The sequence below is a fragment of the Clupea harengus genome, unplaced genomic scaffold, assembly GCF_900700415.2.
Source record: "Clupea harengus unplaced genomic scaffold, Ch_v2.0.2, whole genome shotgun sequence".
NCBI classification, from domain to species: Eukaryota; Metazoa; Chordata; class Actinopteri; order Clupeiformes; family Clupeidae; genus Clupea; species Clupea harengus.
The window spans coordinates 12,039-39,645 of record NW_024879706.1 but is presented as its reverse complement, the minus strand read 5'-3'; the positions used below and the strand labels follow the sequence as shown (position 1 = coordinate 39,645).

Sequence of the window (27,607 nt, the reverse complement as noted above, 5' to 3'; positions counted from 1 at the left end):
TTATTGCAGGTAAAATACAGGCAAGCTGGTCTCAGTATAATGCGAGATGCTCCGGGGTAAATCGCGTTATTGAGGTATTTAATGCAGCGCCAGTCTGTGACTTCCAAAAAGAGCCCGGGTGACGTAATGCTAGTGTTGGTATAGCAACTGTCACTCAAGAGTCGTTCGAAAGCCAATATTACGTCACCCGGGCTCTTTTTGGCGCCCGGTCACTTTTTGCCATGACAGCACCATTAGCGGAATATTTGAATGCTGGTTAGTTATGGAGGAATATGTCACAACACACCAAGCGTCTCACCCTACTGGCTATGGGCTGGCGGAAGGGCCTGATGTGGGCATGCAAACACAGAGTGATGGAGGAGGGCTGGGTGGTTGGATGAGTTCTGCTTTCTTTTCCATGATTTGGACAGCTGGATATGGGTGCACTGTTTACCTGAGGAAGTGATGTCACCAGGATGCACTGTGAAGACACGCCAGTGGAGGGCGTGAGACAGTGAGTCATTTTATGGATTGAACATGGTTCAACAAGCCATCTACTGTTTCAAATCATCATAAAAACTTGTCATTTTATGGATTAAACATGGTTCAACAAGCCATCCACTGTTTCAAATCATCATGAAACTTGCAAGGCCGATGCAGACGTTTAGTCCACTGTTTGGGACCTCTCTACGTCGTCATGATATTCACAGACTTCCAGTCTATTAACTCTCCCCGTCCCCACTCACAGCACCTTGCCCGCCTCTCAGTGGGTGGAGTTTGGCTCAGAGCTGGGGGTGAATTTACACTTTAAATATATTGACAAATGAAACAAAAGAAACCAAACATAAACGACAGAGCTGAAAAGGAAGGTCCTTGAAGATGCAGTCTGTGATTCTGGCAAAAGGTTGTTGATATTTGAGCTCAACCGTCAAATCAAATGACACCCCTGCCTTCTGTGCTCCTGAATCAACAAGTTGATTGTCTGGGATTGCTCAGGGCTTGGTCCGAGCCACAATGTTCCTTTCCCATTCACAGAGGCAGCACTTGGACGAGCATCAGAATTGTTTTGAGCGCACACAATGGAAGGACAGCTATAGGACTGTGAGGAGCAGTTTTCTGAATTGGACAAAAAGTTTATGGGATAATGACAGACTGTCAATTCATTACAACGGAAAAGAGTCTATAAAATAATCATCTGATTTATCTCATTTCGTAACATAGAGGATTTGGTTTGAATTCAGCACTAGTTGATAGATCTGATATACTCTATGTACCTTTCATTGTACTGATTGTTAAAATCAGGATTCCCACCCATTTTCAAAAATGGCATACTTTACAGCACAGATTGGGCCTAATTATTGTATGAAAAATGTCCTTCTCCATTACTTTACTATGAGACTAGTCTGACTATGTCAATTCAAGTAGAAACTGTATCATGCTGAAGAAATGAGCACAACAAAACAGTCTCCATCCAAGAGAACATGATACATTTCATTACACCTACATAGACCAAAATCAAATTTCATGACTTTTCCAGAAACTCCATGAATTTTCCAGACTTTCCATGATCGTTGGAAACATCAACGATCATTGTTGAGGAAATGACATGGACTAATTCCTTTTCCAGGAATATACCTATTTCACGGACATCAATTAGTGTTTTGGGTACATAGCATTCAAGTTCCTTCAAAGGCTTGTGGTTATGAGCCTGGGATATATTAAAATACCTCATTTATTTCAGAAAAGCAATAAGATGTGCTTCACAAAGTGCACATAATCATTTCACTGAATATGACAAATACTCTGTGTCAAGACAACCATAAATACTACAGAACAAGCCCAGAATGCAGAAAAACTATAACATGCACACTACAACATTTTATTGTGTCATTCCTTTGAGGAAGGCCCACTAAATTCTGTTAAAAACAAATCCACAACAGCACCATACTTCCAAGCCCTCACTCTCTCTCTCTCTCTCTCTCTCTCTCCAGCACACAAACACACAAAATGACCTCTCTCTCCCTTCCTTTCCCCTCCTCAGCTGACGGCGTGCTTTAAGCCCAAACGTATCCTCCCTCCCCTGAAATGAGAGAGAAGGGGCCGGACAAAAGTTTTACTGGGCAATACTGCTTACCAATGTGGTTTCAAAACTCTGATACCATGGCATTTCCAGAGAGCTCCAAGTCAGCTTGCACAAGCCCTAGGGTCTCCCCTTAGTGTCTGTGCAATCATTACTTGCATTCAACCATAGGTCCTCTTTTACCTGCACCAGTAATGACAAGCCAGGTGCCACCTCTTTAATTGACTTGAGTGCCCAGTGTGTCCCAAACCCAGTCATTATGTCTCAGAACATCACCAACCTCCCCCCCAAAACTCCAAGCACCTACAACTCTGTCAGCAGTGGCTCCATCTTGTAACTGACCCCCTCTCTTTCTCCGATCGAGTGGCTTTGGAAACATGACTTCAAAAACGCTCCCTACGCAGGTCGTGGCTTCCCAGAAGTGAGCGAGCACAGTCCTGTCTGTTTTAAACATTTATCAGCTCAGCAACTGAGCAGGCGCTTTCTGTCTGCAAGCGGTATTGGCAAATCTCCCCACAAGGCTTGGGAAAGAACGGAAATATTTGGCCTCAAGGGGGAAAAAAAACCCACTCTGTCTGCAGACCACTGGTAACGTACTTGCTCCGTGATTGTCTTTCTTGTGCTTTCACTCTATAAGTTTGGATGGTGGGGTTTGTACAGGGTTGGGGGTTCACCATAGGGTCCTTCTTGGAGTGCATATTCTGACACGTCCACTGCATGCAGCTTTGCACATGAGACAGTGGTCAGTAACAAGCATGTCAGCACTGCCAGTTGTGAACTTGATTTTTACTGCTCAAGAGGTAGAGAGTTTAAAAGTAAGGATTTTGAGGATATCTGTTTTGGGAAGTCTGTTCTAGGCAGCTACTCCCTTGAAGATCCTGCAAGGATTGTTTACTTGTTTTATAGGATGAGAAAACCTTTTCTGAAGCTTGGAATCTAGTTTTCATTACTGCCAGCTAAAAATGAAAGTTCCAAACAACTCATATCGTTCAACAGGGATATGTTCGTTCTTGTCATTTTCTTTGCTTTCTTTCCCCTGGTGTCAGATTCTCTCCAGCCAAGCCTTGACATCCAGAGACTGCTTTACTAAAGGCTTTTCCTACCCACTTCCTTCATTGCTCTTTTCTTCGCTGCTTTTTTGTTGTTTTGTCACGGTTCCAAATCTGAGTTAATACTGACGGCATGATGTCTTTCTTGCCTTGAGCCTGAGGGGGAGGTCGTCCCCTAACATGTCTGCCCTTCCTGCAAAGCACAGCCTGTCAGAGTATACATCAAGAAGTATACATCAAGAAGTATACGTCAAATACTTCACTGAGATTTTAAGATAAATCTCACGTTAACTGCTGCACCAATGTTTAGTCTTTTTCGAACTCTAAACTGTATAAGTTTCTTGTTGTCTATGCTCTACTTCATAATGTGCTTGCTTGGCAACAAACAGTGTTGTGGAAAAGAATGTAAACAATGGCTAGTTTGACCATGTTATAATGTTTGTCAGAGTTCCCGCCAGTACCGGTAATGTAATGAACATGATTATGGACCTGTGTGTGTGACCCTCAAGTTAGTTTTCAGTAACAAAGCCTTTAGCTAAATAACTGTAATATCTGGAGCTACTGATGGGCTTGCACCACTTGCTGGGAGTCTCACTCATATTTGTCAGTCATTTAAAGACCTATGACAACTTTGAAAGAGAACTAGTTTTACTAAAATGGCTTGATATTTTGACATGACATTTCAATTTGCAAGGCATCCAGTAACAGAAGCAAACCACTACCAAACCTCACTGAAAGTTCTCCATGCTTGACTTTGTTTTTTTTATATAAGATAGTGAGTTATAAAAGAATACTGACATTGTGCTTTAATCTGTGTGGTAATTAGTAACAATCTATCGTCCAAACAAAACCTTGACACAATGTTCCAAGTTATTGTTGTCATGTAAACAAGCATGGGGCAAACAACATGTCTGAAGATGGAGCCTAAACCTTGTTCATATTACAACTACATGGTTTTCACAAAAAAGTATATTACCCAAACAGATTTTAAGAAGACTGTTAAGACGGTTCACATCCTACCAATGAAGGATATATTGGCTGACTTGTTGAACCATTTTATTGACTAAAAGTACCAAAAACTGTTGTGGACTGTTGCAAAATGTCCCATCTTGTAAACACAGCTAAGCAGAGTCTGTGAGTCTGGTACTGATAATCAGTGAATATACTGTGTGGCGGTAGGGAGCCTTACTAGTTATTGTTTGAGACTTATCATTACGGGAGTGTGAGAAGCAACCCTGTATTAAAGCCAGGTATATCAAAGGGTCTGATGGAATGGGACCTCTTCTCTTTGTTCTGCCAGATCCTTGCCATGAGACTAAGGGTTGTATTCGCGCTCTGGTTCATGGTGTGTCTGAGCCTCGCTGTGACTCAGGAGCAGCAGGTGTCACTTGCCCGGGGAAAGGGGAGAAGGGCCGGGCAGAGAAGGGGCAAGAAGGCCAACTCCAGTCAGCCGGCCCATCCGGGAGGTCTGCCAGTTCTCAATGGGGATGCGGGGACAGCAATTTTCCTTGAGTCATACAAAAGCGTCAATGAACAGGAATCCAACTACAACATCATTCCAGGTTTGTTTCTCAAAAAGAGTTGTATAAGTATTGTGTGGTGGAAGTAAATGTTAGTCAAAAGGCTATTATCTTTTTATTGATTAAACAACAAAGGAGTAAGATAAATACGTTTCCACAATGTAATGATTGAAGGAAACAATGAAATGGTTTGCCATAATGCTGTGCTCTTCATTGTCTAAAGTGAAGCAGTGTCGGTTTAGAGTGCATTTTATGGGAAGAAATAATGTTTTTTGTGTAAAAAATAATTTCTTAGATGTCAGCCATATTAAGCAAACCACATCTAGTTGGGCAAAGTACATTTAGACAACTCATAAATTGTTCATTGTCTGAGAATGTATTTGCCCAGCAGAAACAATTAGGAGGGTGTTATGGAATTTTAATGTAAGCCAAACTTTGAAACCTCCACTGTCTTAGAAGGGAGCGTCTTTCAGTGTGGCAGCGTGCAAAAGTGCTGGTGGAGTTCTAGTTGAAGCCAAGCCTATAATCTAGGTGACCATTTACACGACCAAACTAGCCCTAGTCTTGTATGCCTGGGTGAACCACAGCTTCACAAACTGACCACAGTGTACAAAAAAGATGTATGGTGCACTTTACCACACCACCCAGACATAGACGTGGACAAAATTGTTGGTACCCTTACGTTAAAGAAAGGAAAACCCACAATAGTCAATGAAATAACTTGAAACTGAAAAAAGTAATAATAAATTAAAATGTACTGAAAAGTAACTAATGAAAATCAGACATTGCTTTGAATTGTGGTTCAACAGAATAATTAAAAAAAAAATAAAAATAATGAAACTGGCCTGGACAAAAATGATGGTACCCCTAGAAAAGATTGAAAATAATTTGACCATAGGGACATGTTAAACTAAGGTGTGTCCTCTAATTAGCATTACAGGTGTCTTCAACCCTGTAATCATTCAGTCTGCCAATTTAAAGGGTGAAAAGTAGTCACTGTGCTGTTTGGTATCATGGTGTGTACCATGCTGAACATGGACCACAGTAGGCTAAAGAGAGAGTTGTCTCAGGAGATTAGAAAGAAAATTATAGACAAGCATGTTAAAGGTAAAGGCTATAAGACCATCTCCAAGCAGCTTGATATTCCTGTGACTACAGTTGCACATATTATTCAGAAGTTTAAGGTCCAGGGGACTATAGCCAACCTCCCTGGACGTGGCCGCAAGGTCATGGGTCCTCCAACAGCATAATGACCCAAAACACACAGCTAAAACCCCCAAGAATGGCTAAGAGCAAAACATTGGACTATTCTGAAGTGGCCTTCTATGAGCCCTGATCTAAATCCTATTGAACATCTGTGGAAGGAGCTGAAACATGCAGTCTGGAGAAGGCAACCTTCAAACCCAAGAGAGCTGGAGCAGTTTGCTCACAAGGAGTAGGCCAAAATACCTGTTGACAGGTGCAGAAGTCTCATTGAGACTTACAGAAATCGATTGATTGCCGTGATTGCCTCAAAAGGTTGTGCAACAAAATATTAAGTTAAGGGTACCATCAATTTTGTCCAGGCCAGTTTCATTTTTTTTTTTTTATTATTATTATTCTGTTGAACCACAATTCAAAAGCAATGTCTGATTATCATTAGTTATTTTCTGAATATTTTAATATATTATTACTTTTGTCAGTTTCAAGTTATTTCAGTGACCATTGTGGGTTTTTCTTTCTTTAACAGAAGGGTACCAACAATTTTGTCCACGTCTGTAGACTACAATCCCAAACAAACATGCCAACTACATGAAGGTCATGGGCTATTCAAGGAGTGGGGGAAAAGAGTTTATTTGTCACATATACTTATTTTGAATCAAGAAGTGTGACGACCCACTTCACATGCTTTTAAGAATTGTCATGGCGTAAATACCTCAGTTAGTATGTGCTACTGCACATATATCAACTGCTTGGGCTTGCTGCATTTATAAAGCACTGATATTGCCATCGTAAGTCACAAAAGTACTCAAAATGCAGGAAATCCTCAAACTGTGTAAGCCGCTTCTTAGGATTTTTCCATAGCATCAGGTTCAAAGGGGGCGAAATGAATGTCTATACTTTTCAGGGTGGTTATTTTGATGAACCTTACCAAAACCTCAGTCACCCATTCTTAACGGTGCTGGCATGAGCATGTCATAGTGGTCGTATTGTTCTCTGGGAGCACAAACAGAAAGATGTCTGGGAGGGAGTCACAAGTACTCGACTCTCTTTGCCCACTCAACAGGCAGGACTGCTTGTAGGAGCCATTTGGGTTCATGTTTTAATCTTGTTGGGACACTAGATGGCGCTCCATTTTAATTGGGCTCAAACCATATAGGTGTGAAAGTTCATGCAGGTATCAGGTGTTGCTTGACTGAGGGAGAGCACACACACCTTTTTGACCGCTTCATTTGTATTTGCAAAGGTCTGTTACATGTATATAAGATGCAAGTTGGGATGTATGGACATGCTTATGGATTGGATCTTACTGTGAGAAATAAAGTTTGCATAACCAAGAAAGAGAACGCAAAATTGGAACTTATTTTACATCTAACAAGCGCGTCAATTAAGTGCTCGGTCAGCAATCCCTCTGGGCCTAAAGTATAGACTTAGCCCATACACTGCTACTTCCATGAAAGGAACTGTACAGAGGTACTTTACCCCAACCCTGAGAAAGACTACAGCCCAAATCTACACACACTTAACAGAAAAGACTACAGTCCAAACCACACACACGTAACAGAAAAGACTACAGTCCAAACCACACACACGTAACAGAAAAGACTACAGTCCAAATCTACACACACTTAACAGAAAAGACTAGTCCAAATCTACACACACTTAACAGAAAAGACTAGTCCAAATCTACACACACTTAACAGAAAAGACTAGTCCAAATCTACACACACTTAACAGAAAAGCAATGGCTAAGCTGAGTGCAATACAAGCCATTTTACATCTATGCCCTTCATTTTTACTGTAAGGGCATACAACTTGTTAAATGAAACAGGAACATGACAGAATACTATGTAGGTTTTCCTTGTTTATACTCCTTGTAAAAAATACAAGGAGGAGCTATACCTCTTTTGACCAGCTAAATAAGTACATTGATTAGCCCTTGGGTGGCGTGTGGAGTCTTTTTGAAATGGTTGCTGTCCCAACTCTGAACTCACTCTCTCTCTCTCTCTCTCTCTCTCTCTCTCTCTCCTCTCTCTCTCTCCTCTCTCTCTCTCTCTCGCTCTCTCTCTCTCTCTCTCTCCTCTCTCTCTCTCCTCTCTCTCTCTCCTCTCTCTCTCTCTCTCTCTCTCGCTCTCTCTCTCTCTCTCTGTGCCAGGGCGGAGGGGGCAGTGCCAGTACATGGGCATCACCATGTTTGACAAAGCCGTTTGGTCGCCCAAGCCCTGCGTCACCTGCTTGTGCTCCGAGGGTACCGTGGTGTGTGATGAGGTCACGTGCCCTAGCCTGCGCTGCCACCTCACCTACACACCCATTGGAGAGTGCTGCCCAGTGTGTCCAGAGCCTGGTACCTGTCTCTGTCTAACCTATGCAAGCGCACACAATTAAATGCACATTGATCAATACACTGATAGTGGTTTGATATGGTGTATACTGTGTTGTATCTCCAAGAGCTAAAGTGGTAAAATCCCTGTTTAAGTTTACTACAGAGAAGGTGGGTGTCCCTCTAAGTAAATATAGTGCAGTTTTGAATATGTTAATTTGAGTTTTATATATATATATATATATATATATACTTTATATTACTAGATTTGTACTAGATATTCTGTGGCCATTTTTCTTCTCTTATTTTGAGTTCCTGGTTCCATCTCAATCTATTACGCTGGACACTAGCTTTAATCATTGCTATAGCGTACATGCCCGAAGGACACACTGGGGCTACAGTACAAGGCCCCAGTAATCGTGATCTTAATGACACAATCTTTTACAACATAGAATAAATAATCAAACTTGATCAGTATCCTTCCAGTATGTCACTCCTCTTTAATCTTCTTTTCATTTATTTCTCAACACTGTCCCTCTTCTACGCCCTCATCCTCATCCTTATGTGTTGTGTTGTGTTGTGTTGTGTTGTGTTGTGTTGTGTGTGTGTGTGTGTGTGCATCAATGGCCTCTGCATCCCACCATTCCAGTGCTTGATGTCCCTGATTTCTCTGGCGAATCCCCAGTGCCCAACAACCCCAGTGAGCCAGACCTGTGGTCACCGCAAACACCGGCAGAGATCGAAGAGATTCTAAGACAAGAAGAGGAAGAACACCGGGAGGAGGAAGAACGTCTTCGCAAGAAAGATCAAGCCAAGAAGAAGCAGAAGAAGAAGAAGGAGAAAAAGGATCGGGAGGCAGCTGAGAGGAAAGCTCAGAAGGAACAGAGGAAGGAAGAGGAGGACAGATGGGAACGGGAGGAGGCAGAGGCCGCAGAGGAGAGGAGAAGACGACAGGAGGAACAGAGGAAGGAAGAGGAGGAAAGGATGAGAAGGATGGAGACGGAACAGAGGCTGATGCTCGAGGCGTTAGAAGAGGCCGCTGAGAGAGAAGCTCAGAGAGCCTCAGAGAGGACGGCCGATCAAGAGGAGGAGGAAGATGAGGACATTGTGTGGTTGAGGGGAGATGTCTTTCAAATGCCCCCATTAGAGCCCACCGCAGTAGGGCTTCCACCCCTCCCACCACCCCTGGCTGAACCTGTAGAGCCCAGGGATGGGGAGGAGAATGATTATGCTGACAGCGAGGAGGTAGTGATTCAGAGGGTGACACAATCTCTTCCAAAAGGCTGCACCATGTCTGATGTCATTATTAACTGTGACAACGCAAAGCTCAGCAGCATCCCACCCCTATCTATCCCTGAACTGAAGTCTCTGAGTCTAGAGGGTAAGTAGATTTCACGAGGGCTATTATATTATACATTTATTTATGTATTGCTTTAAGTAGATTTCACAAGGGCTATTATATTATACATTTATTTATTTATTGCTTTCTCTATTATATCTACCTTTCAGCAGAAATATTGTCTTTTTTATTTGGGCTAGACAAATACAAATCTGAAGAATGCCTGCCCGACGCGCTACCAGGGATTTAGAAATGATTGAGTAGGTAGAAGTGCACATATTCAGGGTTGAAGGGGAATAGGGGGGACATGGTGACACACCCACCCCACTATCAGCAGATGCCTCCCCTCCCTCAAAACAAAGAAATGTATAATGGCAAAGTATATTTTATTGAGTCAAGTCACAAAATCCCATTGTCCCCATCCTACTGTCATTAAAGAAATGGGAACAAACAGTGAGGGGAGAAAACAGATATTCATTCATTCATTCATTCATTCATTTGTTCATTCATTCATTTGTTCATTCATTCATTCATTCATTTGTTCATTCATTCATTCATTCGTTCATTTATTCATTCATTCATTCATTCGTTCGTTCATTCATTTATTCATTCGTTCATTCATTCATTCATTCATTCGTTCATTCATTCGTTCATTCATTCGTTCATTTATTAATTCGTTCATTCATTCATTCATTCATTCATTCGTTCATTCATTCATTCGTTCACTCATTCATTCATTCATTCATTCATTCATTCATTCGTTCATTCATTCATTCATTCATTCATTCGTTCGTTCGTTCACTCATTCATTCATTCATTCATTCATTCGTTCATTCCATGAAGAGTCAGCCTGAGCTCTGCCCCCAAAGCCTCCACCACTTCCTCAGTAGTGTCAGTATCATGGTGATCAGCCAATCAAATGGTGATATTAACCATGTACCGTCATTCACTTGTCACTTGTTTTTGAAGGCCCAACTGTAAAACCCACAGTCCTCTACTGCGTTCAGTGACTTCACGAGATTTTTTCTTTGAAATCGATTGAAACCGGCAAAACCTTTAGTTTCTTTTAACGTGGTTGCTAAGCAGGACAGCTCCAAAGTTTTTGATTGCGTCAAATTATAATAATTCAATTTGAAGCATGATCGTGTTGTGAAGTGACAACTGACAGACGGTAGGCTTCTATTCGTGTTGAGTGGAGTTATTCCCCCTACTAATCCAAATGCCCACCCCAGGATGAGATTCTGGTAATGTCACTGCCTATTCAGATTTTAAAGTAACATGATCATGTAGCACCAGTTTAGAACCTTCAGGGTCTAGTTGCTAAGCCAAACCATTTTCAAAATTAAAAAATTAAAAAATAAATAAAATACCTTAATACATAGTACATGTTATTGCTTCCTTAAAACAGTTCAGCTTGGCAAATGTCATTTCAAAAGGGTTTTCTGATGATGAATAAGGCTTTTAACATGATAATTTAGGATTAGCTAACAAAATATTGTATGCCTTTTTTTTGTTAAAAATCTGTGATAATGGTAATTTAAACATTAACAGTTGTAGACTATATCTCAGAATAATTTTATATTTTTTGATTGAATTTTTTTTATTTTCTTTTAAAAACAAGGAACCTTCTCTGTGCTTCTCAACTTTTGAACAGTAGAGTACATACAAAATATTAGACCAATACAAGTATCAATTTTTTATTTTAAAGTACTTATTTTTTAAATAGCCAGCTAGCTATCTTGCCAAACAGGTTATCCTTTCGAGAATGCCACCGCACACTTTTGGTTTTATTTTTAAATAAATCACAATTATTTTGAAATAAATCATCCACAAGGTATTACATGGAGTCTTTTAAGGACAACTGTTACAACCAAATGAGCTGAACACCTGTGTCTCAACATCCTCAGGTAATGACATCACTGCAATCCCAATGGGGGCCTTTAATGGCATTCCCAATGTGGAATGGATCAACTTTGGCAGGAACAAGATCACATCCCAAAACATTGACCCACAAGCATTCAAGGTAAGCCTATTCTGTACATCATTATGCATCCTTTCCAGTGACGTTCGGTGCATTTTTCTTGCACAGAACACTGCAGGCAAACATTACATGTTGTCCAGTAACCACTTACAGCCCATTTATATTAAACCTCAGCCTCAGCAGTCTGTTATTATAGGAGCAACTTAGAGGGCATTCTGTTTACTCACATCAATGGTGTATGCTGCTTTTGCAAGTTTGAAACCAAAATATGCATTTAGATGAAACGTGATCTCTACAGTCGTGTACATTACAGTTGTGCAGTGCCACACAACTATTCTAACTGTAATTCCACTGGAGCCTTGCAAGCAGCCAGATTCCAGCTTTGCTTATTGCTTTGTCTATTGACTCAAGGAAGAAATATATGACAAAGCTGCAGTGAAACCAAACCTCTGGAGAGGGACTGAGCCAAAAAGGCTTTGACATCTTTGAGAGACTAGTGCGGTTCTCTGTTTTGCGGTCCGCCTGTATTGCAAACCTAATTAGTATTGAGTAAGAAGATGGCTAGAGTGGATGCACTGTGCATCTGTAGACAAAACACCAGCACTGGCAACACTCTTTGTTCAAACAAAAACCTGCTAGATCCGATCTAAACAAAAGTCAAATTCCATGGCCTGCATTGACGTGAAATCAGAGTTCAGAAGACACACTACGGTACATATGATGTCCTGCGGTTCTGCCAAAATAGCTACTGTGTCCTAGAGCAACACAATGGCGAAGTGGGGAACATGTATTACTAACCATCATGCATAGTAGGGTGACGACTTTTTCTACCTCTGATTTGATTTCTAAGGGCCTGAAATTACTGAGTCGTTTGTACATGGATGGAAATCTCCTTGAACAAATCCCCTCTCCTCTTCCTTCAACGCTACAAGAACTGAAGATCAATGAAAACAACCTTCGTGAAATCAATAAAAACAGTTTCGAGGGTATGCAAACAAAAAACAACAGTTAACTAAATCAACCTTGCAATATCAATGGCTGGCAATAAAATAACAACAAAGTGTATACAACTAATGTCTGTAGCTTAAATCACTAGCGATGCTACAACTGTAAATGGGTTGCTTGATTTCCTTGCAGAACTGAGCGGCCTGATTACTCTGGAGCTGGAGGGGAATATGCTGAGTGAGGGGAATGTGGATCCCCCAGGCTTCACACCTCTGACAGGACTCTCCTACCTGCGTCTGGGCAGGAACCACTTCCGAACTATCCCCCAAGGCCTGCCCCCTTCACTGCTGGTAATGTATTCCATGGGTAGCCAACTACCTGCTTAATTGCTAATTAAGTCAAGCCAACACTCATTTAGTGTATACCAAACAACTGAAAATCCTGTCTACCTAACCAGCTTAGGCAGATATCTTTGTCTTTTATTAATGACAATAATAATATGACTATCAGTGAAACGCCATTTTAATATGAAAGATATAAATCAGGATTACGCTGGAGAAAACTCTCTACATAAAAGTAGAGAACAACAGGATGTCTTTATGCTTGTGTTTCAGGAACTTCACCTGGAGAACAATATGATTGAGGAAATATCTGAGGCAGCTTTCAATCAGACCTCCAACCTGAATGTAGTCGTACTGCGACACAATAAGATTGATGAGTCTCGAATTGCACCACTGGCCTGGATAAACCACAAGTAAATAAAACTCACACGCCCAAATGACTGAGATACTAATATGCAGCTCTATTTAAGGCATAGCAGCCACCAATGTGTCTCAATATACTAAACAAGAACAAGGCAGAGACACAGTGTTATGCAGAGTGGAGTTTCCTCCCTAAATCGTATTGGGCCACCTCATTTATACCATGGTTACGATGGTTACTTAAGGGCTGGGAGACAATGTGACATATAGTCTTCATCTAGTCAAACCAATATGTACTTGCAACAGCTTTTTTTTTACTCATATGTTGTGTGTTTCTTAAGCCCTATCCAGTATACTTGTAGAATGGTAATTTCTATTTTAACCAGGCTTTGTAGAATAAGAAAATACTGAGACACCTATTCGCTCATAAAAGGGCTTTTTTTATCAATTAAATACACATTACCTACAGTACACCTCATTATCTACATCACCTGGCCTCTTCCATGATGTAGGACACAACTTTGACACGTTTGTTTTCTTCCTGAAGGACCCTGGAGTCAATAGATCTCTCCTACAACAATTTGTACCTTGTCCCATCCTTCCTGCCAAAGTCCCTCGTGCACTTAGTGCTGGTCGGGAACCAGATCGAAAGGATTCCAGGGTATGTGTTCGCCCATATGGAGCAAGGCCTGGAGTACCTCTATCTGTCCTACAACAAGCTGGACGCTGAGGGGATTGAGCCAGAGTCTTTCGTTGGCTGCCTTCACTCCATGACGGAGCTGTGTCTGGACCACAATCAACTCACCGGCGTCCCCATTGGAATCAATGAGATGACGTCACTTCATTTTCTTAGACTCAACAACAACAAAATAAGGTATGGGCAGCCAGCAATGGTGCTTTTTTTTTTTCAACATAAACTTTCCTTGAGATATTATACGAGGCAGATTATGATTAAAAATACATATATTGGTGGGTGGCCACATTTTCTCTGTGTGTGTACCATGAGGAAGAGGTCCATTTCTCTTTGACAAGCACGAGTTACACACATACAGACTTACTAAGTGATATTCCAGGCATGAGAAAAGAAACCAAAGTTTGCTTTCTGAGCATGTTGTCTCTATTCTTATTACTTGTGTCACAGGAATATAGCTGTGGACTCCCTCTGTGACCCAATCAATGATGAAGACTCGCAACTTGTGGCAGTGCGCCTCGAAAACAACCTCCTTGACCCACGAAAGATTCCACCCACTACATTCTCCTGTGTCAGGTCCTACTCCAGTGTGGTTCTGAAGCCACAGATGAAATAACAAAAGCCTTTTTCACTTGGAAGATTTTTTTTAGCACCATCCAACAGAATGATTTCACTGTATTATGTCAAGCCCTTTCATATACCTTGATACAGACTTGGGGAAAAATACTGTACACCCACCTACCCACCCTGTAACCTTCAGAGACATTTGTAACATTGTACCTTATGATGGCTGACGACACTGTATGAGCATACTAGATATCCAACAGGAAAGTCAACAACGATGAGGCAGCATCACTTTCACTGTGTCATCCGTCTGTTACATACTGTGTGTCTTTCAGATAGAATAGATCATCATCATCATCATCATCATCATCACAAAGCAGATCAAACAAACGTCTTCTTTGCAATGGGAGGAGATGCATGCATCAGATCATTTTAGTTTTTAATTTATGTCTATCATTAAATCAGATACTGTACAAAATCCAACAAAATTGACTACTGGCCGCTAAACAGTTGGACAATTATTGAAATGATGAAAACCTGGAAACTATCAGTATTTATGACAAAGGAACGATGCAGAGACCAGATCCATTTGTGTATGTCTGCAAGCGTGGAAGCACATTTTTACTTCTCAACCACTCATTATTGGCTAATTCCGATTATTGATTTTGGTCATATAATGCACAATAAAAGGTGGTACTAATGACAGTAAAAATAAAAACAGTTCTCATGAAGAATGTCACCAAAATGCATGGTCCATTAATTCATTGTGAACGTAATTCCGGAAACAAATCATGTGTCTACCACAATGCAGAAGTACTGTATATTTCAGTTATAATCTACATTGTAAATGGTGTGACCATAAAGGCATCTTTGCCCTTTAAAGGACTGTATTAAAACCTCCACAAGACTATAGTTTGTTGTTGTCAGATCATTATGATCCAGGAAATCACATTAAATCTAAAAAAAATCACACTGTTTAAAAGCCTCTGTGCACACAGTGGAAATCTGTTTAGACAAGAAAAACGATGGCCAGCACAAATGGATTTTCTGAAGTTGGGATATGTCTCATTCTTCATGAATCAGCCTTCATTCACATGACTGCCAGTGATGCTGGAAGAATGAAAATTCAATTAAAACTGTAGCCTTCTCCTCTCATAGTTTCCCTAGATTTCCAAGAGCACAAACACCCTGACATAAACATTCTGAGCATGGCTGTGGTCTAGTGTACTTTTCCATGGTGTTACCGCTGGAGTGTTAAAATTGGTTTATATTTACATTGGCAAGCTAAATCTTAGATTCCAGACAAGCTGGTCAAGATAGCAAAGAGGGGTGTGTGCCTACTGAATGCCCGCAGGGCAAAGGAAGCCTCTTGGTTGACTGTGCCTACTGGGGTCCCCCAGGGCAAAGGAAGTCTCTTGGTTGACTGTGCCTACTGAGGTCTGAGGTCACCCAGGGCAAAGGAAGCCTGTTGGTTGACTGTGTTACTGAGGTCCCCCAGGGCAAAGGAAGTCTCTTGGTTGACTGTGTCTACTGAGGTCTGAGGTCCCCCAGGGCAAAGGAAGTCTCTTGGTTGACTGTGTTACTGAGGTCACCCAGGGCAAAGGAAGTCTCTTGGTTGACTGTGTTACTGAGGTCCCCCAGGGCAAAGGAAGTCTCTTGGTTGACTGTGTTACTGAGGTCCCCCAGGGCAAAGGAAGTCTCTTGGTTGCCAGAAAGAATTCAGCACATTTCTGAGTTTTCATGGCTGGCGAATCATTTCAAAATATATGGTCTCAAGAATGACTATATTATTACAACACGAGTGATATTCTAAATAATGATGCTACCAGACTGGTATCAGGATGGAGGCTGGAAAATATTACACCACTTTTGAGATTTTGCAGATGAGGCACTGTAGGCAGAGCGAAGAGTTTCCATCATGTTTGGCGTATGTGCCAAACTCAACATATTTGGCACGGCTGTGTGAGCCATAACTACAGCTTCAGCTTGTATTTTCTGCTGTTCTAAGCACATATTAACACCGCCTGGAAAAGTCATCATGTAATATTTAGCTTTTAGTGGAAGCAGAACTCACCCAGCTTCGGGGACTGGGTATCTGTGGAGCACTCACTAACTCTTTGAAGTCAGGGTCATCGTCACCGATGGCGAGAAAAATGAGATCAAACGAAATTAAATCTATGAAATCTCAAATTCAATTTTCACACCACATTATCACCTCAACACCATAACAGCGTTGGCATAAACCTTAAAGGCTTTTCTTTCCAAGTAAAACACATAAGACACATAAAGTCACTGACTAAAAAGTACATAAAATAAGTGAAATCTTCAGGTATGTCCATCTGTCAGTCACAGCACCAGTAGGAAAAGCGCAAACACCCACCTCTTCATCAGTGTTTCTATTCACATGCCCTAGACTTCATCATCACCTGTGGCGATAACAGAGAGGTACTGTACACCACATGGGTGAAGGTCCACTGGAAACACACCTCACCCAGGTCAGAGTGTTCCAAGAAGTTCCTTCCTTTATTTGGAGGTAAGCCCCGCCATGTAGAAGTAGATGGTAGTAGATATGGAATCCCACCGTAGGAGGTGTAATACATGTCCACTCGTGTGTGTAAACGGACATACTTGACTAGGGGCGACAGTGGTACAGGAGGTAGAGAAGTCGTTTAGTAATCAGAAGGCTGCTAGTTCGATTCCCTGTCGAAGCGTCCTTGAGCAAGACACTGAACCCCTAATTGCTCCTGATGTGCAGTGTGCCATCAGTGTAAATAATGTGTATACCTTGTAAGTCGCTTTGGATAAAAGCGTCTGCTGAATGTAAATGTAAATGTAAACATATGGAGAGACCTGGAGTCGTTTTTTTTACCAAGCTTTTCCATTCCAAGGACAATGAGAAATAGTGTGATGTGAAGGTACAGCTTTTATGAACTGCTACTATCCAAGGAGGAACAAGATGAGTACGTCTAATTTCTAACTGTCACACTAGGAGATTTGCGTGTTGTATAGAGATCATCTTTTTAGCATAGGCTAATGCTTTTAGCGTAACATATTTGCTAGTGCCTACACCAACCCATCCCCACCGTCATGCATTACTTCTAACCTGCTCATGATGCATCTACATACTCTGTTCCAGTCCATTTACCCTTGATGTAAATAACTGCCACTATCGACAGTTTCCTATTTCATTGCTCTACTTACCCCTGTAATAGTAACCTTACGAGCACACTGTATACCCACTAAACTGTTCTGCAATAGTTGAATGCTCTCTCCCCATCTTATCCACTATTCATTTTGTATGTATCATGTATATACCATCTTACGTTTGTACGATTCGTGTACATTTGCCACATGTGTGCTAGCATGCTTATCCTGATAGGTGTATGAATTCATCTGCCATGTTTCTGATTCTCTCCCCTCCCTTTTGCCACCTCGCCCCCAAACTCCCCTTTTTCTATCTCTAACTCTCTACCCGGCCAGCTCCAAGCAGATGGGCCCCCCCTAATGAGCCCAGGTTTGGCCCAAGGTTTCTTTCTGCTAACAGAGTTTCCTTGCCCCTGTTGCCCTTGTGCCTGCTCCAGGGGGGTTCAGGCTCTGGGCTCTGGAAAGCGCCTTGAGACAATGTTATTGTTTTGGCGCTATATAAGTCAAATTGAATTTAATGGAATAGTGTTGTTATGACGACTAGGGTTTGGCACTCAGTGATGCCCCTTGACCCTATATGTCACTGCGTTTAGTGGCGGCCATACTGGATGGATATAATGTGCAGTCTGCGTTATGGTAATAGTTTGTTTTACTCCATACTGGATGGATATAATGTGCAGTCTGCGTTGTGGTAATAGTTTGTTTTACTCCATACTGGATGGATATAATGTGCAGTCTGCGTTATGGTAATAGTTTGTTTTACTCCATACTGGATGGATATAATGTGCAGTCTGCGTTGTGGTAATAGTTTGTATTACTCCCACTGCATGCTTTTTTTTTTTTGTGTGGACATAAATAAATAGTGTGAGCTCTTGAATGTTTACTCATACAGTATAATACATTTGGACAGTTAGGGAGTGTCATTTGGGTCAAAATGTACATGTGCATGTGTAGGCATAAAGTGAATACTGTAAAACAGCAGTGTTCTTCTCTATTCCAAAAGACACTCCCTCGTGAGATGGTTTTGTGTAAGAGGGGTGGGGTGTTCAATCAGCCTCCCTCTGTAGATGCATGGTTCAAGACCATTAGCCCTTCCACTGATACCGCTTGATACAGCAGTGACAGGGTCATACATAGGGCCAATGATTTTCCGCGATAACGGAAAACGGACGGAATTCGCGGAATGAACACTTTGAAACGGAATTGCACCTTTGAAACGGAAACATCATTTTGTTCATACAAATCGCCCAAATTCCCCTGTATTTGGGCTGCAAGGCTATATTTCTTTCAAATAAACACAACAACGATTGCAACGATGAACAAACATTAATTAAAGAACAAAACCACTGAGAAAATGTCACGTCTGCGCTGAACTCTGCTCCGGCCACGCCCCCCTTTTCAACGGTTGACCCACAGATCTCCGCTAAAGCCACATTCAGTCACATTCACGCGCTCGTCTTCCCAATCGCATTTAAAACAAAAAATGTTTAGTCTTCTGTTCTGTTGATGGCTGGCAAACAACAATCTAAGAAGGGCACATATTATTCACTCATTTTAAGCCATCAATCTACCTCAGGGTGAACAAAATGAGCTGAAACGGAAAAAAAACGGAATTCACCAAATGTGAAACGGAAAATGCATTGTTTTTAAACGGAAAATCATTGGCCCTACATACATGTTAGATGGCCATGTATTTGTTCATATGAATGGTGTGATTAGGAGCTTTTATGCTTAGAGCATACCAAAGACCTTAGAGAATCACCAAAACAGTTCGTCACTGTGGTTGTTTTTGCACATATTCCAGCACCAAAGTCCAAACTCTTCACAGTATCATTATTTGATGGGGATTTTAGCAGAACATACAGGACTCTTTCAACATTTTCAAAACAATATTCAAAATAAGAGCACTACTGTAAGTTTACAAAAAAATATGAAAAACATACCCAGCACCAGGAAAAGCCCATTATGTCCAAGATATAAAAATATGGGATATAAGTGATATATAATAATATATATGATACTTATATAATATATAAGTATCAACCTTCTCCACATTGTCTACACAGATAGAGGGAGTTTCCAGCTCAATATAAGGGATGGGGAGGATTATTTCCATGAAAGAACACCTCAGTCCAACAAATGAGTCTAATCATGAAACATATATTTGCCTACACACATACACATAAATAAATGTGTAGATGAGGCACTGCCCCTGAAGGACATAAAGTCAAGCACAAAATGGAAGTCTACAATGTATAATGCTACATTTGCCATGCTTTTGTATTCAGTTGGAACTTGGTGTTAAGCATTTCATACTAGAATGCATACACAGCTAGAATTCTGATTAATGCATACACAGCTAGAATTCTGATTAATGCATACACAGCTAGAATTGCCACACTGTCTTGACTGCCTTCTTGTCCTTGAGTTGTGCATACTTCCTCAGTTATGCCTCTTCTGCACACAGTTGCATGAGCATTTTGGTGGTTAAAGTGCATGACAATTACCAAGTTACAAAAAAATGTTTAAAGACCCATTTTTCATTCAAATGTTGAAAATCAGATTTCTGGGAGGGTGAACTAAAGGATCTGCAAATCCAGTTGCCTTCCAGATTCCCTTTCAAATTATGTAATGCTATTTCCCACCACGCATCCCACCAAGAGCCATTTTAATACATGTCTAGTATTTAAAGTGGCACGAGGCCACCCACCCACACTACTCGATTGTACGAACCCTCCGGAAAATCCTTTATAAGGTCTAACCGTATAAAAAAACACAGTAACCATGTTGGCATTGATTCAAGCTCTGATGGGAAACATATGAGCGGTAACAATGTGTTTTCAATAGCAGCCTAGAACACAGGGATGCTGCGATCTGTGTAAGTGCCTTATTCATGCACAGCCTGTCATCCAGGCAACAGACTGCTGTTCTCACTCAGGAATGTATCTCTTGCTTTGGAGGGCTGCACCCGTCAGCTTGTTTTGAACTTCCATCGAGCAGCTTTCATTGGATTCACAGCACACCTGATTCCTTTCATTCAGAAATCCTCCCGGAGTTAAATAAGGATAACGCAAATTTCAGGTATGGTGTATTATGTTAATATTATGTTGTATTATGTTAAGCTTTAGTGCAAAATGATATACATTTTCATGAGAAACATTAACTTTATGTCATAACATTTATAAAGAAAGTGTTCTTTATCAAATAAATCCCATTTCAACTTTTCAAAAATGATGGAGTTATTGATCATCTTGATGCTTTCAACTATACTTGATACTTTTTAATTACCCTCGATATAACTTTTAATTAAATAACATGAGAAATATATGTCAAATAAAAGATTTCATTTTTGCATGAGGAAATGCACTGGTCCTTTAATACTCAAAAATCAGTTTCAAGTACAGAGAAATCGGCAGAAAACCTCAACCTTTTTTTTTTTTTACAAGAGAACGTAATTTCAGTGGTTGAAAGTGCAAGTCAGCTTATTAGTCCACTCTTTTATAATGCAATTAAGTCTGTGTGGTCCACATTACTGTTTATCTATATTGCTTTTGCTTACTCGCCTTTATCTGTGCCAAACCAAAATAGATGTGTTTTCCCATAACTCCTCTGTCCCATTTCAGCCTCAGTGCAGACACAAAAAGAAGTCCCTCATTGTTAGACTGTTCACGATCTTTTCATGGCTGATGGCTTTTGGTCATGAACTCACTGAAGTTTGGCAGAATTTTCACTGCCTAATGAACTGACTATTTACAGCAGAGTTGTATATGAGGTGCTGACAATTTAAGAACCAACTTTTGAAAAGATAAAGAAAAAAATAGTGCCGACTCTTTAATCCTCAGTGTTCCCTGTAAACTTCAACTCTCCAGTTTAACAGTAGTGTCAGTCAAGTCATTCAGTCACATTTATTGTTTCCTCCTTCCAGTGTTGAATAATGCTATATACAACGACAGCATGACAAGTTGCTATTTTGACTTTTGCTAATAATAAGTGTAATGACTACAGATAGAAATGTTTGTTGATATGTTTTCCAAAGCAGGTTTCTATGGCAAACGTCTACGCAAGTAAAGAGAGTCTCTGTCTGTTCATCCAGATTCTCCCTGAAGCTGCTCCCTGAGAATCTTCAGCATTATTAACTTGCATTATGAAGCTATTTCTACTGATGTTCCTCCTCCTGCGTTGCCATGGCAAACCCTATCGGCCAGTTGATATCATGGATACAATGAATATCCATGACATCATGATGAGGGATTTTGGGGATGATGATGATGACGACGACGATGACGACGACGACGACGATTATGACAATGACCTACTGGATTGTCCTCGTGACTGTGAATGCTCACTAAGAGTTGTTAGGTGTTCAGACAAAGGTAAGAGTTCCTTGTCATTATCACCTTCATAAAAAGCTGTGTTTGTTTTACGTAGACCTGTTCCACTGTAGGGCACATCCAGCAACAGGTCTTACTGAAAGCAGATTAAATATAAAGTTTGTAAAATATGTCCAAGGATTATGTTGCGTCTGAACTGACTACAAATGAAGCTAGCTTCTATGAAGCCTATTAACCCCATGTAGCCTATTACATGCGTCATCACAGCATTGACCATCAAAACTATAAAATGCACCAAAATTAAGTTTTAAAATATTTTTAACATCTAGCGATTTATTTTGCTGTTACTTACTAGTTTAACAGCGGCAAATATGAACTGCCTCAATACAAGTTGACAATTTTACACCATTTCTATCCAGTGTACGTTGGAGTACAAATCACCCTAATTAGGTTTTTTCTTCTTTTCAGCCCTAGGGCAGGTTCCAGACAAACTTCCAGAAGACACAGTGATGCTTGATCTCCAGAATAACTACATCTCTGAGATTAAGGAGGATGACTTCAAGGGCTTGAACAACCTTTATGTGAGAAACAGATCATTTGCCTGGATTTCTGTCGTGTTTCAAAGAAAGACATCTGTTTCTATCACTATCTCCTAGAAACGCCTTGTCTAATGCATCTCACATTTAACAATGCTTAATGGTTAACAAAGGTTTTTCATCATATAAATAAATACCAAGCAATTTTACAAAATGGCATAAACCATCTATTTACAACTGCTTCTCCAATTCTCCTGTGCATCCGTCACTGCAGGGTTTGTTCCTGCTCAGCAATGAAATCACAAAGATCCATCCACGGGCTTTCCGAGATATGAATAAGCTGAAACTTCTTTACTTGTCCTACAACCTCCTGACTGCAATACCAGCCAACTTGCCGAAGAGTATCCTGGAGCTACGTCTCAGTGATAACAACATAAACCGGATCCAGAAAGATGCTTTCAAGGGCATGATGTCCTTGCAAGTTCTAGGTAGACAACGCAATCATTTGAGGACAGGACTGCATAAATAATCCTGGTTGGGATCATGTTAATAGGTATAGGGGCTCAAACGAAACGTAAATATTTTTTATAGAATATTCTTTCAAACATACACCCTTGATTATACTCCAGTAGCAGCCCATCGTTTGAGTATGAAGTATGAGCGGCGTGACTTTTCTCAGCGGTTTCTGGCTAATTTGACCATGAGGAACAAAACTAGGGTGCTGTTATCTGTATCTCAGCTTCTGAAGGCCATAGACACTTGAATTTGGTCTCAAAATGACCGGAATACGCATGTTTATATATGCACTATGAAGGTTTCTAGGCTCTAAAACCTTTACCTTTCGAGATATTCAAGATGTTTTGGGGGGGATATTCGCGTGGGGCGCAAAAAGCTTCAAATCTTGAATATCTCGAAAAGTAAAGGTTTTAGAGCTTAGAAACCTTAACAGTGCATATATAAACATGCCTATTCCGTGTCTACGACCTTCAGAAGCTGAGATACAGATGCGCTGGACACACGCTAAAAGGGCGTGGCAAAATCTTGATGTTCGCTCGGTCACAATAAACAACAGCACCCTAGTTTTGTTCCTCAGGGTCAAATTAGCCAGAAACCGTTGAGAAAAGTTGTGCCGCTCATAATGCATACTCAACTTGAGCCTGCTAGTGGAGTACTTTTTGCGCCCTCCGCGAATAAACAAAAATAGTTTTTTCTTGAATATCTCGAAAAGTAAAGGTTTTAGAGCTTAGAAACCTTCACAGTGCATAAATAAACATACATAAACATACATAAGCTACATTTGTTTCAGACTGAAAGCCTGTTAAAGATGCTGTCCGCGATTCAGTTTCAGTTTTGCAAAAGCCTTTTTGTGCTCAACAGTCAATTCAATTATACCACTCCCTTCCGTTCTCCCAAAGCACTGTGTTGATTGGCTGGGAGCCACTATGTTTGTTTCCCATTGACAGAGCCAGGACTGTGTACAAACACCTGACTTTTAATGAGTGCAAACACTGAATGGACAGCTAGAGGACCATGAGGAGCAATTCGCTGAATTTAACAAAAAGTGTATGGGATTAGATTCACGGACTACACCTTTAATACGTAAAAGGCAAGAACGCAATCTAATATTTCAACCATTTACTTCAGGCAAACAATATGACATGGGTTTTCACAGTCAACCAAGTACAGTTAACCGGAAACCCCTATAGAATTCACATGTTTGTTAAAAAACATTACGTTTGTCACTCATGCTCTGTCTTGCTATCCTTTCTCGTGGATGAAGTGTATTGCCGTTGATGGTAACTTTGCTAAGGAACTTTAACATTTGGGGTTAGCGTCCTGACATGATATATCGACATAGCTACATGCTGTTCACAGAATTTTGAGAGTGTGACACCTGCCACCTTGAATGGATACGACGTCCACGGTCTTGAAACAATAACAACAATAATTTTTTGTCTTATTTTATTAGTGTTTTAGCAATCATTATAAGTTTCGTTTCATGTTAGCTTGTCACAGCCCCATGCTCACAAAACCACATTTCTGCATGCGGAGCACAAATGCTCCCTTGCCAGGATACTTTTCCGCTAGTGTTCTGTGCACTCGTATGACGGACATGCACGTGGTTTTTATGTGCACGGTTTTTGAGACTAACTAAACGCTATGATAATGCTAAAAAGGTTTTTGTGCATATTTATGCCTTAAATGACATAAAAAACGTATTAATTAAAATAGTCAAAATTGGACTGTCTTTGCGTATTAATACTGACTATTCAATGAATTATTAATTCCACTGAAACATTTGTTTACATATTTCTATCACTGTGTCTGCCCTAGAGATGAGTGCCAACCCGATTCCGAACAGTGGTATTGAATTTGGAGCTTTTGAAGGCATGTCTACTTTTTATCTGCGGATTGCTGAGGCCAGGCTGACAGCAGTACCCAAAGGTAAACTCTCACATATGCTTGTGCCTGTGTGGAATGCAGCCGCATGTTATAGCTTGCACAGTGATAAAAAGCACAAGGTAAGGAGTGACAAACAGTTGCATCTCCAAAGGCATTTATTGTTTGTAATGTTTTGATCCCATGGGAACTTCCCCGGGCAAAGATCCTGTGGGATGGAAACAGAGCAAACAATAAATGACATGGAAGACTGAACTGCTTGCCGCAACTTACCTTGTTATTTTGTTCACCACTTTGAGTGTGTACCTATTTAATTTATTTTTTGGATATGCGTACATAAAACCAACTTTTTGCACAGTGATAAACGAATGTTATTTCTGTAGATCTGCCGTCTGCGCTCGTCGATCTTAACCTGGATTACAACAAGATCGCTAAAGTGGAGGTTGAGGACTTTTTCAGATACAAAAAGTTGCAAAGGTAAAAAAACACTGGAGATGCATGCAAGTCCTTCTATTGTGTCTCTGAACATGTCAAAGATAAGTGTTACTGAAGCACAGTAGAGGCATGTCGATCATCCCCTTTGACTCAAAGCATCATTTGACAGATTGGGTTTAGAGTTCAACCAAATCAAGTACGTGGAGAATGGAAGCCTTGCCAGCATTCCCAACATCCGAGAAATCCGCTTGGACAACAACAAACTGAAGAGAGTTCCGCCAGGTTTGAATTCACTTAAGTATCTCCAGGTAAGCTTTTTGTGGGTTTATTTTTACTCTATGCATCTTTCTCAGGAGAGAATTACGGCATTGAAGGTCATATTCTACAATAAATGATTCAATAAATTCAAAGACACAAAATTGAACCTGAGTTTCTACCTGTCTACCGCCGTCTAGGTTTTGTTACTTCATGCCAATAAAATTCAAACTGTGGGAATGAATGACTTCTGCCCTGCTGACGTCCGGGCCAAAAAGGCCCTCTACAATGGCATCAGTCTCTTTGCCAATCCAGTCAGGCACTGGCAGATTCAGCCCGCTGCGTTCCGCTGTGTTTCAAGCCGAGGACTCCATGTTGGGAACAGGAGGAAGTGAGCAACACTGAGACAGTGTTCTGTGTTCTTGCCCTACAGGGAATCATTCCAACTCAGTATGTAGCAAACAACACCTTTTCATCCTGTTTAGAGACCTACATCAAATACTACCACCAGTCATTGACTGCAGTTCTCTAGACTCGGCATGGGTTTGGAGAAGACAAAGCAGAGTCTAATTACTTGAATATGAACAGTGACTTCAAAGAAATAAAACCATCCGTGACTGAATTATCTGGTACAGGAAAGCGCAGGAGAGGTTAAGTTAAAGCTGGTGCTAATGAACAGATTTTTTTTTTCTTTCACTTTTTTAAGAACCATTTTGTTCAATCAGAAGGTTTGTAGGTTTAGAAAGTAACTGTTTACATTGTTATTGTTGTCATATGCATCTAGTCAATGTTAGAAAGTCATGGGTAAACTAAAATTCAGTGATCATCTTTTCCAGCATGATCCTGACACACACACAAAAAAACATAGCATAAATATTGCATGTCCTCGGTAATGTTACAGTTAAACAGTGCAAGTAACATTACACTTACCTTATCTTATTCATTGAAATGTTCTTGATGTGGTAAAATACTGGCCTGTCCATTATCCTAGCAGTAAAATGTTAAATGGTTTCAAGCTAGATTTGCAGAATTGTATCTATATCTTTAAGATAATTTTTTCTTTTTTCACTTTTTGTATCTCCATTTCTTAAAGCACGGCAATATTACATTATAATTTGCTACAACAGTTTTAAAGGCCTAGTAACACACAAAAAAACATTTATCCCAAAACGTCATCTGCATACACTCACACACACTGAGATATATGTATATGTTAACAGCAAATGACAAAAATAATGAGCTTGGCCATAAATTAATTTGATGAAGAATTTGATTATATTACAAAGAATGGACGAACTTCCTTTTTCAGGAAAAGTGGACACTGCATGACTCATTCTGGCGACCTTTCAACCCTTGACTAAAATACTATGACATGTGTTTGGTTGAATGATGATTTGATTGGCTATTTCACCAAGTCATTTCAAAATCCCTCTATAAATACATTGAAACATTATTTTGGTAGAAAACTTCTTGTATGTCTTCTTCTATTACTTGTTGTTTTGGATATCTGGTTTAAATGAGCCCAATAAATTTGCGACTGGAATTGTACCGTGTATGAATTGTTTTCACTATGCTTGTTCGACCAGTAGAGGGAGCCCTCACTCATTACTTTAACGGCCCTAGTTTTGCAGCAAGCTTAAATCAGTGCTTCACAGTACACTATGCCTGCACCAGGAGGCGCCAGAGGGGTGTTTTCAGCAGGACTGACAAAACAAAATACTATCCCATCCAATCCATGTTACAAAGACGGACTATTTACTTTCTTGTAAAAATGTCTCCAAGAAAGCACAAAAATAAATAAAACAGCAAGTCTTTCAACTTTCAACAGTAAAGTAAAAACTCCAGTTCAATTGTAAGTGTATCTGTTCAACTCTGGCCAAACTGCTGCTAAGAAATTGTTTAGCTCCCAGCCTGATCTGGTAATCGGAGAAAAGGAACCAACTAAAAAGTGTATTTGTGAATGAAATCAATACAAGTCAACATGAGCTCTCTTCATACATGACATAAGTGACAATGTTTACCATTTAGATTCCGAACGCTGCTCATAAAAACAGTACTTGGCCACATTTGCCTCTAAGATTTCTCAAACAAATGTATTTTAATTATATTTCATAAACAGTTTGTGGAGAGCATATCA

At 40.4% G+C, this 27,607-nt stretch overlaps 2 protein-coding genes across 3 annotated transcripts; both read left to right on the top strand.

Moving 5' to 3' along the window:
• Nucleotides 1-2,368: 2,368 nt before the first annotated feature.
• ecm2 (extracellular matrix protein 2, female organ and adipocyte specific) lies at nt 2,369-14,863 on the top strand. Of its 2 annotated transcripts, none has more exons than XM_042704671.1 (10): nt 2,369-2,647; nt 4,409-4,670; nt 7,984-8,172; nt 8,834-9,529; nt 11,395-11,510; nt 12,319-12,454; nt 12,606-12,763; nt 13,028-13,167; nt 13,662-13,988; nt 14,256-14,863. In XM_042704671.1, the coding sequence occupies exons 2-10, from the start codon at nt 4,418-4,420 to the stop codon at nt 14,419-14,421; spliced, it is 2,181 nt and encodes a 726-aa protein (XP_042560605.1). In that variant the 5' UTR covers nt 2,369-2,647; nt 4,409-4,417; the 3' UTR covers nt 14,422-14,863. The 2 variants fall into 2 exon arrangements, with proteins under 2 accessions (XP_042560605.1, XP_042560604.1); XM_042704670.1 differs by having other exon boundaries at nt 2,370-2,647; nt 8,798-9,529.
• A 5,104-nt stretch (nt 14,864-19,967) lies between these two features.
• LOC105893520 (asporin (LRR class 1)) lies at nt 19,968-25,865 on the top strand. The gene is made up of 8 exons (XM_012819946.3): nt 19,968-20,594; nt 21,607-21,886; nt 22,313-22,425; nt 22,655-22,868; nt 24,715-24,825; nt 25,164-25,257; nt 25,385-25,523; nt 25,671-25,865. The coding sequence occupies exons 2-8, from the start codon at nt 21,658-21,660 to the stop codon at nt 25,863-25,865; spliced, it is 1,095 nt and encodes a 364-aa protein (XP_012675400.3). The 5' UTR covers nt 19,968-20,594; nt 21,607-21,657.
• The last annotated feature ends 1,742 nt before the right edge of the window (nt 25,866-27,607 follow it).

Excerpts from the sequence above, each read along its gene's own strand:
- ecm2 (XM_042704670.1), top strand. The coding sequence starts at position 4,418 with ATGAGACTAAGGGTTGTATTCGCGCTCTGGTTCATGGTGTGTCTGAGC. Across the intron at positions 4,671-7,983 it reads CAACTACAACATCATTCCAG|GGCGGAGGGGGCAGTGCCAG; the intron begins GTTTGTTTCTCA and ends TCTCTGTGCCAG. Across the intron at positions 13,989-14,255 it reads CTCAACAACAACAAAATAAG|GAATATAGCTGTGGACTCCC; the intron begins GTATGGGCAGCC and ends CTTGTGTCACAG.
- LOC105893520 (XM_012819946.3), top strand. The coding sequence starts at position 21,658 with ATGAAGCTATTTCTACTGATGTTCCTCCTCCTGCGTTGCCATGGCAAA. Across the intron at positions 22,869-24,714 it reads GATGTCCTTGCAAGTTCTAG|AGATGAGTGCCAACCCGATT; the intron begins GTAGACAACGCA and ends TGTCTGCCCTAG. Across the intron at positions 25,258-25,384 it reads AGATACAAAAAGTTGCAAAG|ATTGGGTTTAGAGTTCAACC; the intron begins GTAAAAAAACAC and ends ATCATTTGACAG.